The sequence below is a fragment of the Dreissena polymorpha genome, chromosome 1 (genome assembly GCF_020536995.1).
Source record: "Dreissena polymorpha isolate Duluth1 chromosome 1, UMN_Dpol_1.0, whole genome shotgun sequence".
NCBI classification, from domain to species: Eukaryota; Metazoa; Mollusca; class Bivalvia; order Myida; family Dreissenidae; genus Dreissena; species Dreissena polymorpha.
Genome location: NC_068355.1, coordinates 85,846,411 through 85,857,982, shown reverse-complemented (window position 1 = coordinate 85,857,982; position 11,572 = coordinate 85,846,411). Strand labels below are relative to the sequence as shown.

The window sequence follows — 11,572 nt, the reverse complement described above, 5'->3', positions numbered from 1 at the left end:
GCACTGTAAAAATGTGCATTTTGTCGCGCACTTGTAAACATTTCGAAAACATAACGTTTTAAATATGTTGACTAAAAATATGTGTAAGAAAAAAGTTGTATTATCGATCGAGCTTGATGTTCAATCAAAGACGGCTTATTGTTTGACTTGCTTTCTCTACTGTTACATTTTTATATGCATATGTCGATAAAAAGACAATTACTTCAACAATGAAAATTACTAATTGTCGTTTTATTATTAATATATAACCTTAAATCATGCGATTCATTAACGATATCATGTGTTCAAATGTATTTTTTTTTTGATAATTGATATTAAAACATCCACTACTTTACGTTCAAATCGTTTACTGTGTTAACAAAATAACCACAATTTCGTTAACGGCGAACTTAATCTTTGCGGCCTGTTTACATTAAACAGTTTCGTTGTCCGATTAATGAAGGTCATGCGGGTTTATCTGAGTGTAGGCATAAACCGGTTGCGTGTGTTAGATAGCACATTGCATATGTTTCTGAAACTTTGATTGATACAGCCAGTACGCAAAACAAAAGATGTTGTCGAAGCTGAGTTATGTATCGCGACCAATGGATCGGCCATATTTGTACACTACGTTTGCTGAGCGTCTTCATCAACTTGCGGAAGCTCAACCTACAAAGGAAGCGTTTGTATTCTACGACTTCCACGGATCCCGGTCCTCTTTGACTCGTAAGCAGCTGCTTGAACAGTCAGTAGCGGTTGGAAAACGTTTTGTTCAACTTGGAGTTAAGAAAGGCACACCGGTTGCGATGAGCATGTACAATTCCTTCGACATGTTGCTGCTGCAGACCGGATTGATGCTAGCAGGCGGTGTTCCTGTTTATTTGAGTACAACACTGAAAGACGGAAGTGATTTAATCGATATGTTGAATGCGATGGAAGTAGAAATTCTGATTATGGATGTACTCAGTAAAGATGCAGTGGCAATCATAGAAAAACTTTTTGACAATAGCTGTCCAACGGTCTCTTTAAAACACATTCTCTACTCGGGTAACATTATCGAGGACCATGCTGGCAAGATTACTAAAATGTATATCAAAGAGTTTCTTGTGAGTCCTGCTCCAGAAGATGTTGTGTTCCCAGATCTTCAACCGGAAGACACATTGGCCCATTTTTGCTCCTCTGGTTCCACGGGAAAACCGAAAGCAATCACGTACACACACTTTGGAATGCTCAACTGGACTGCCCTGACCAATGCTGCATTTGGTATAAAGGACCAAAGTGTTTGGTTCTGCGACAGAACATTCAGTTGGGTGGTGGGATATCCACGGACATATTTTATTGAGGGTACTACGAGGGTTTTCTTTGACATGCGAATGACGGTGTCAGGAAAAGAAGTCAAACGTGTCTTCGATATCATAGAAGCGGAACGATGCGATGTTATATACCTGCCGGGATACTTGCTAAGGGATGTATGCAGTCGTTCTGATTTGTCAGATAAATTAAGATTCGTAAAAAGCTTTGTGTTGTCAGGCGAACGTATTTCTCGTTCAGCGGTGACCGAGTTGCAAAAGATCGCTCCTACAGCTTCACTCCACTCCTACTATGGAACCACAGAGACGGGCGGCACTGCTTCGTATACAATGACGGATCCCTCACAGTGGGAAGATGGCATTATTGGTATGGACCCGTTTATAAATACATGGAAAATAAATTGCTACACACATTTGGTAAGACATTAGATATGCATAATTGTATTTAAAACAAAGCGACTTAAGTATACAAAAATACACTAGCTGCTGGGGATCGTTTCAATAAGATATCGTATCTTAAATATCACGTTATCGTAACTCGAGTAGTTGCGATTGGATTTACGATTATCGTAAACCGTTTCAATAACTCCCTCGTAAATGTCCTCGTAAATCGCTCTCGCAATCTACGATTTCTTTATTGTACATTCGGTTTTCTTTGGGGTTATATTCAAACTGTCAACATCCGGTAGGTTGTTTACACCGTGTTGTTTTCGTAATGTGTTGAGGAAATTTGAGAAAAAGCACATATAACAAAAATTGGACAGAGAGCGAGATGGCTCACACGGGATCAATAGACGATTTATTGCATAAATCAATCTTTCGTACCGTGTTACAGTGGAATAGTGTTGTTTTTCACTGTGTGCAAAGTCCATGAACACACTGGAATTGTTTCTAACGTCGTTGGTGGAAATGGAATTTAGAAATGTCTAATTATCATGCTGAATTATCAACAGCATCATTTCTGTGGAACACTGCGATATGCCTTATATAAGTGTTTCATAGTTATGGTGCTTTTAAAATAGTTCACTATCTGCCAAGATTGGAATGGTACTTGTATACAGGTAAAATAAATAATTGTGCAGTGTTGATTTTACTAACATATTGTAGTGAAATAAGGTCACTTCCAACAGCCTTGCTGTTGGGCCAGCTCTTTAGGGACGCGGTTAAAGTGTCTGACTACCACTCTGGAGGTCGTGGGTTCAATGCCTGGCTTGAGCTCAGTATTTTCACATTAATGGCAACGAGGCAAAAAACGAACTGTGAATGCGGGAATGGGTCTGAGCTGTTTAATGGTTTCTGGGAGGGCCATGCGGATGCAAGACATGCTGTAGCGAGCGTGTCTGGGCCTTGAAACATTAAAAGGGGGAGGAGTGTAGTGAAATAAGGTCACTAAGGCTGTTGGGCTAGCTCTTTAGCGACGCGGTTAGTGTCTGACTACCACTCTGGAGGTCGTGGGTTCAATCCCCGGTTTTGCTCAGTATTTTCACATTAATATCATACACTATCACATATAAATATTTATTTAACTCTTTGTATTAAAGCTTGATTCCTGAAAAAGTATGATGCTTATCAAGACACTGGAGTCTATTTCCCGAGTAGAACCAATACTTTGTGTCATCAGAGCTGATCTTGAGGACCCTCCCTCATTCCTACATTGCCAGTGGGGATCAAAGTGGGACTTTCTGATAAAAGTAGCTAGACAGACACTATAATTATGTAACATTCCAGGGCAACCTTTTTACCCGAGGTATTGTCATAGCCAGCTCGTCACCCGCCGTCTGCCTTCCGCATCGTGTTAAAACTTTGACATTTTGCTCTTAAATCAAAGTGCTTCCACCTGCAACTTTTTAACTTCATATGTAGATGCACCTTGATGAGTTCTACATGCCACACCCATTTTGGGTAACAATGTCTAAGGTCAAGGTCACTGTGACCTTAAAAAAAATCTGACAAGCTTTAATTTATTCAAATGTGCATAGAATCATTGACGATTCTGTAATACATGTAGTTACATATTTAAAACAGTTACAATATGTGTTACTAATTTTTTTGCTTTATAAAACATGGTTTATCTCCATGCACATCCAACTCTCTCAGTCACGCTCCATTGGTCATTGTCGGCTCGGGTACTTCTTACATGTACCTTGGGTACTCTTTAGTGTTCTTAATTGTACCCCGGGTCACTGATTACCCTAAAACGATATTGCTTATCTTCAACAAACTAATTTTTAAAAACAAACTGTATCAACATGCTTTTTGAGTAAGAGTTTTGATAATATAGAGGCCATTGTACAGAAAATTTGACATGAATGTGAACATAATTTAAAAAAAAAAAGCAGACAGCAACCGATTTAGCGTTAATGTTCCCGGGTATGTTTTAGTATATTTACCGTACCCGGGGTACATGAAAGTATACTTAAGAATACCCGCGGTACATGTAAGTAGTACCCGAGCCGTAAATAACCAATCAAGCCTCAGTAACTGTTCATAAATTACAGTCACTGTGTTGCCTTTTAAACTCCAACACAAAAAGGTCTTGACAAATGAAATGTAGCGGTATTTGCACCATATTTGTCTGTGTTTAATGATCATGTAAATAAACTTGACATGCAGAAAAATAATATACTTTTAACATAATTTTTATGTCCCCCACCACTATAGTGGGAGGCATATTGTTTTTGCCGTGTCTGTCTGTTGGTCTGTCTGTCTTTTGGTTTGTTTGCTCCATCTTTAACATTTTGCAATAACTTTTGCAATATTGAAGATAGCAACTTCATATTCGGCATGCATGTGTATCTCATAGAGCTGCACATTTTGAGTGGTGAAATGTCAAGGTCATCCTTCAAGGTCAAAGGTAAAAACAAGAAACCGTCGGATACGGTGATGCTCCCCAAAGGTTTTTTTGTCACAATATTGCACTCTATATTCAGATCAACGGAAACGTCTTGAGGGCACAGTAGTTGGGGGGACAAGAATATTTTTATATAAAATTTCAAAGGGCCATAACTCTGTGAAAAATCATCCGACCAGAACCCGCTGATAATATGCACATCTCCTTTTGGTAACTGAAGCTTCCTATAAAGTTTCATTGAATTTCGGTCATTAGTTGCTGAGAAATAGCCCGGACAAGAATTACACTATATGTACAGTTAATGGAAAATCTCAACGGGCAATAACTCTGTGAAAAATCATCAGACCAGAACCCACTGATAATATGCACCTCTCCTCTTGGTTGTGAAGCTTCCCATAAAGTTTCATTGAATTCCAGTCTTTAACTGCTGAGAAATAGCCCGGACAAGAATGTCACTATATGTACAGTTAATGTAAAATTTCAAAGGGCCATAACTCTGTGAAAAATCATCCGACCAGAACCCGCTGATAATATGCACATCTCCTCTTGGTTGTGAAGCTTCCCATAAAGTTTCATTGAATTCCGGTCATTAGTTGCTGAGAAATAGCCCGGACAAAAATTGTGGACGGACACACGGAAGGACGGACGTATGGACAGACGAAGCGGCGACTATATGCTCCCCCCAAATTTTTTGGGGGAAGCATAAAAAATCAAAGTGGCGCAGAAGGGGACATAATGTTTCCGACAAACACATTTCTTGTTTTTCCTGCATGTTTCCTGCATACATTCATTTTTGTGTATTAAAAAAATTATTTCTCCTTGTGAAAAATGCACTTCATCAGAAAATAAGTAGGTAACCATTAGTGCATTTTAATTGTGTTTTAATTATATTTTCAAATAATTTAATTAACTTTTTGGAATAAACAAAACTGAAAAAGTACACACAAGTGTATTAAATTTGCATTAACCCTTTCAGTGCTGGAACCGAATTTTGAAGGCCTTTGCAAACAGTTTAGATCCAGATGAGACGCCACAAAACGTGGCGTCTCATCTGGATCCAAACTGTTTGCTATTCTGAAAGTAATCTTTGAAAAAAATGAAGAAAATGCTTATTTTAAAAATTCAGCAGTCGACATTTTAGCAGACGACAAATTTCCTAGCATGCAAAGGGTTAATTACATTTTCATATACATACATGTACCAACGCCTATTTATGAGCAGTAGTCCTAAAATGGTTTACTTATGGTTGAAAAATGCATTTTGTATTGCTATTTTTTCAAAATATAGCTACCCATCCAGTTCAATATACAGCTGTAATGGTAAATTATACACAGTGACAGTAAGTGAGGTTGGAATATAACATATTTTCAACAATTATAATGTGCTTTTTTCCCTATTGTGTTTATTTATTTGACAAAATTATAAGTAAAAAAGATACTTGCATATACAAATTCATTTCATGCTCTGAATGTATTTTTGTTAAATTCTGTGTATACTTTTTGTATTATTAGTACTTTTCTAATGTTTAACAGTGATGGTATTTTTTTTATTTTCATTGTATTTTTAAACTGTGTGCAGGTACACATCCACAGGGTTTCATTTTTTTAGGATTTAAGAAAAAATCAAATTAAACACCCAGTGAAATCAATTAAAATGATACAATTATATATGCAATAGTGTCTATTTTACTTATATTTTGTACAAATTAATAACAGGTTAAACTGCATGTACTGCAGTGTTGAAAAAACACTGTTTATTCCCAAATTGATGTCTTATTCCAACTTCACATAACAGTGTGTTCCTAGAGTAATGAAGAGATAATGGAATCTCAAATTGTGTCAAATCATTGTTTCTAATATCTGCATCAGCAGTAACCCTTCTGAAAATCAAATGTGCTTTTTACCAAAATGCACTTAAAAAATTGCATTTTATCTGCACTTGTTTAAGCGAATCATCTGCATTTTCTAAAGAGTACACTTTATTGCATTAATTAATTAGAATCAAATGAAGCTTTTTTTCATGTTCTTTAAATTCGGAAGTGTATTTTTCTTTTCTTTTTTTTATATAAATAATCCACTTTTTCTTAGACAGTGGAGTTTTAAGTACATTTTTTTAATTTATAAAATGTTTAAAGTGTATCTTTTCTAGGTTAGGACATATTTTTACTAAATAGAAACAAAATAACTCATTCTTAAAAGCATTATTAGGTGTTTGCTAAAATTTAAATTAGTAACAAAGTATTTTTTCCATTTGGGCCATACAATCAAAATGTTCACCATGAAAATGCTGACAACTTCAAACATCATTCTTTTTAAGTACAAATGTAAGCGCTTCTTCTGCGTTCTCTGTATTGCAATCCACTTTATAATTTAAAGTGTATTTAATTACATGTTGAACAAAAAGATTGTGAAGTAAGAAGCTAAAGTGACATTATTCAAGAAGCTTCTTCTCTTAAAGATTCACTGACACAACATCCAGTTTAAACAGTTTTAACAACTTTATTCACAACAGCAGTAAATATTTGTAGTGGTTATAACAATGACTCAAAGAAATATTATTTATATGATTTAAAAAAAATCTGACTACATAATTATGTGAAGGATTATTTCAATATCTGTGGAAAATATAGGGATATGGAGTAGCTGTACACACAATTTAAGTGGAACATTTTTAGTACAAATGGGGCATTATTAAGCTAAATGCAGGTCAGAGATAAGCAACTTGGTCAGTGACCTCACAATGACATAATGACCATGAATACATAAGTGCTTTTAATGAAAATATGTAATAGAAACAGTGATATAAGGATGCTGCATGTTAACCATAATTTTATAAACAGCTTATCATTCAAGGTATAGTCGAGCTAAAATTAAATATATATTTTACATTTAAGTTCAAATAAAAAAAAATACACATTTTTTTCTTCAAGAGTTCCTGCTGTGTTCAACTGCATGTGTGTAATTTAACGTATTCAGAATTATGGGTATGAGAGTCCATCCACTGCTCCCAGGCCTTGTGGCAGAATCCAACCTTCATGCAAAGTTTGTTGTTGTACACGGACTGGAAACCTATGGAATGTATCGTGTGTTTCTAATTAACAATACATGATCAAGCATTTATATACATGATTTTATTAACTGTGTTTAAATTTTCATTTATTTACTGTGCTCAAGTCTTCATCATCTATTGATTTTTATTCACATATAGTTAATGTATCAAAAAAACAAAACAAATGAGGAATAAAAAAAGATGAAAAGTAAATAAATTATGATTTTACCATCCCTGTAAAATGAAAAATAATTTTAACTTCAATTATTTGACCCAATATCTATATAAGTAAAGATTTTATCACATGCTATACCCTGTTACACATGTGTAATATACTTTTTAGTCGTTTTCATTGGCTTAGTTTTCGTTTATTGACCAAGCGCATTTTGTTATTTCACCGAAATGACGTTGCAACGTCAAATGATGCCACGAAATGTAAACAACATTTGGGATTTATCATTATGTTTGCGTAAATATTTATTTAATTTGCTCATTTAAAAGCATGTGATAAAAAAGATCTCACACTCGTTGTCATATCATACATGTACATGTACCATATTTTATTAAACTCGTCTAGGAAATTCATTAGTAAGCTCGCCAAAGGCTTGCTTACTTACAAAATTCCTTAACTCGTTTAATAAAATATGGTATGATATGACAACTCATGCCAGATCCTATATGTAAGACATGATGTTTTTAAATAAATAACATTTTTTCTACAACAGTATCAAATCATGATTGAGTAATTGATTATAGAAATAAAGACATTTACCGATCATATATTTGCTGATTGAACTCATGAAGGCATGTCAAATAACGAAAGATGATCTGCTGATTCCATGAAGATCTGCCAGCTTGGAATAGATGTTTCCTTTGGCCCAAAATCTTTAACCGATGTCAGTGATGAGTACCTGTTGGTGTAGTACAATATGAAGAAGTGAATAATACTTCTAATGTAATGAAAATACTATATGTTACTGTTGTGTATGTGTGTTCTAGAACAACAAGATATTTTGATAACTCAGTAACTGATTTGTTATTTCATGATGATCATCACTTTGGTGTTTTGTGGTTGTAGGTTTGATACACATGTAGGCTAACAGTTGCCTAACTGGGCACATTTTACAATCCAACATAATTTATCAATACATGTATCGTTCTGACAGAATATTAAATAAACATAATACAAAGAAAAGGAATAGATTGTAACGAGTTGTATAGCGTTGATAACAAACATTAACCAATAAAAAACAAGGCTCCATTGAGTACTTATCCGAACAAAAAAACTTCCGAAATCACATGCAAATTGCAATGGAGATAAAAGCTTACAGCAAAATTAATCATTGCACAATAATTCGAGCGGCGGAAAGCGCATATATTTCAACTGCTGTTGAACAATATAATTGAATCACACACATAATAAACACATAGGGTTTTCACGTATGATAAATTGAAATTTATTTTGATTTATTTATCCTTTATCGAATATAAACAAAGGGCAGTAACTGACATATTGATTCCAACGTTAAATATTTTGCAGAAAGTAATCAAGGGATAAAAAACAACATGTATACTTCCTCTGTATTGTCGTCGATAAAAAAGACGGAGCCAAAAGCTTCTTATTCGGCGTCTATATGCACAACATACGCGGCGTCCATTTTGGTTTCGACGTAACTACGACTGTTACTTACGTCTCGTAGACTTACGAGAGAATTCTACGATATCGTAAGTTGCGAAAGTTTATTGAAACGCAAAATGGCAAGTTGCGATAATCGCAACTAGTTTACGAGTCGTAACATACTTACGAGAGCTTATTGAAACGGTCCCCAGGTTTATACATAAGCATACTATATTTCTAGGTAATTTTGAATGAATATTATACTCTAGGTTCGCCGTTCCGGGGGGTTGAGATGAAACTAGTGGATGACAATGGGTGTGTAGTACCAAAAGGTGAATCCGGCGAATTGCTTGTCCGCTGTGCATGGCGGTTTAGAGGGTATAAGACCAAAGAATTCGGAGTTGATGACCTAAACTGGTTTCACACCGGCGACGTAGCCTTTCTTCGAGACGACCATCAGTTGGTAATAAACGGCCGTAAAAAGGAACTTATCTCGATTGGGACATCGAAGTTCTTACCTTGGCAAATTGAAGAAGTCCTCCGGAAATGCCCTGGAGTCGCAAATGCTTTTGCTTTCGGTGTGCCCGATCCAAGACTTAAACAGGTTGTGTGCGCATGCGTGGTTTCTAAGTCAGGCGTTCAACTGACGACAGACGACCTTGTTAAATACTGCGATGACACGTTTTTAGACGAGGATCCTGCACTGGTAGTTTGCGGCAAACCCACGTATCACGTAATACTATAAAAAGTGCCCCTGCTAGCCTCAGGTAAAATAAATCGGCTGGAGATTTGTCGGACGGCCATCGACAAACTCGGTCTTTGAACAGATGCATGCTGTTTTTTATATTATTGTTGAAGGTATATTTTTTATGTCACTGATACTGTGCTATGCAGGGTGTATCCGAGAGATAAAACTGTTTTGTGTAGTGTATTATTAATCAACTGTAAATGCCACTGTAACCGGGAACCGTATTGAGAATCTTATGTAACTGTGAATTGATGACGTTGTATCCGGCAAAAATGCAAGCTGGTAATACCACATGAAGATACTAACAATCGGTAATTTGAAGCGTTATTGGGTAGATTACCATGTACACCGGTAATAAGCAATTGTTTCACCAAAACAGCATTTGTACAAAATATCGTATTCAGGAAGCAGTGTGTTTTGTATAATGTTTTATATACCATTTCATGTAAGAGACTATAAATAAGTGAAGTTGTATTTTATTTAAAGCAGAGAAAAAAAGAGTACAACACAATAAAATTATTGCACATTTATTAATTTGTTTTATTTCAATATAATAATTGACATACAAACATAACATATATGTTTCTAAATTTTCGGACACTTTTTAAATATTTTTTCCGTATCTAAATTTTCGAATACGAAAAACAATTAAGTGTCCGAATACCTAGAGTCGTTAGGAATAGGAATGATTATATACCATTTTTGAGTCAATTATTCGTTTATATATAAATCTGCAAGTGTTTATCATGTGCATGTTCTGGAAGTATGAGTGAATGATAAAAAAAATCCCGTATAAGACAATTTACTGGCCTCGTGTTAATATATTTACCGAAAAGAGTATACAATTGATATACACTGCATTACATCAATGAAAATTAATTATTTATTTTCGGTTTCTGATACGGGTTATGTCGTTTTCATACATAGTTTAAGTTTATACAAACCACACGCAAGGGCATGTCAGAAGCTATATACCTCGGCTTACATTGTTTTAGTTATGTATATTAGAGGAGCAATCAAGTTAACTATGATTCATGAGGAATTGTAATATTACGTGTATTTATTTTTTATTTAAATTGTTACATTACCCGTAGTCATTATTAGCAGAAATAAAAGGCACTTTACAACACAGATATGGTTGTACAGATATGGTCAGCAAACAAGCTAAATTTGATGTGAAATTAATTTAAGATGTTGAATCTAACTGTAAGAAATATTATATCGAATTAGCTAAGCAATACTGAATAAAGAAATAAGGAACTGGGTCCTTATTCCTTATTCAAATCAACTAAGGAACAGCGATTTCCTTACACACACACACATTGTATGAACAAAAGAGCAAATAAATCAATGAAAATCATTGTAAATGTAGGTTGGGTATCAAAAATATGAATTGTAGTACATTTATAAATAGTTTTTTTGTGTGTAAAGAGTACCAGTTTGTTTTCGCGGCAAAAAGAAAAACTAACTTTGGAAAAATAGGACTGGTTACCACCAAGACAAATGCTATTTTTTCCGTTAATACGACCTTTAATCGTGTGCCAATGTTGAAGGTCGCCGGATGCACCATCGACATCCAAGATCGAGAAGACGGTGTATTATAATATATGCACTAAATTACATCGAAATGCCTCAATATTTTATTTTATAATTGAAACATAAAAGCCCGTATACTAGCTGTAAAGGTGTGTTTTCTTCTTTGATTTGTTTTATTGTGAATACGCGTTTTCCAGCTCATGCAGACCAACGGTACATTTGGCAACATGCAACCTCGGCACACGATTATTGACACTGGGATCTACAAAACGGCAATGGTCTTAATGGTAAACAGTCCTTCGCCGTTCTTAGCATTACAGTTTTGTATTCACATCGAATGCCAATATGTCGGACAGTATTGTCATCAGTGATCATTGATGTCACAATAAATCCTAGACTGAATCGGAAGAGGCGGTTAAGGTGCCTCTCGTACACTGGAAAGTTTCATAGAGCTGCCTCTGTATTTTGTTGTTGATGTTGTT

At 35.2% G+C, this 11,572-nt stretch overlaps 1 protein-coding gene across 1 annotated transcript; it reads left to right on the top strand.

Annotated features, from left to right (window-relative positions):
• Positions 1-441: 441 nt before the first annotated feature.
• LOC127838726 (3-[(3aS,4S,7aS)-7a-methyl-1,5-dioxo-octahydro-1H-inden-4-yl]propanoyl:CoA ligase-like) lies at positions 442-10,084 on the top strand. Its single transcript, XM_052366706.1, has 2 exons — positions 442-1,656; positions 9,076-10,084. Exons 1-2 carry the CDS (start codon positions 552-554, stop codon positions 9,549-9,551), a joined length of 1,581 nt encoding a protein of 526 aa, XP_052222666.1. The 5' UTR covers positions 442-551; the 3' UTR covers positions 9,552-10,084.
• Positions 10,085-11,572: the final 1,488 nt, after the last annotated feature.

What these genes read in the sequence shown, in the direction of transcription:
- LOC127838726 (XM_052366706.1), top strand. Translation starts at nt 552, where the DNA reads ATGTTGTCGAAGCTGAGTTATGTATCGCGACCAATGGATCGGCCATAT. An exon ending in GTGGGAAGATGGCATTATTG is followed by an intron (nt 1,657 to 9,075) that starts GTATGGACCCGT and finishes ATTATACTCTAG; the next exon opens with GTTCGCCGTTCCGGGGGGTT.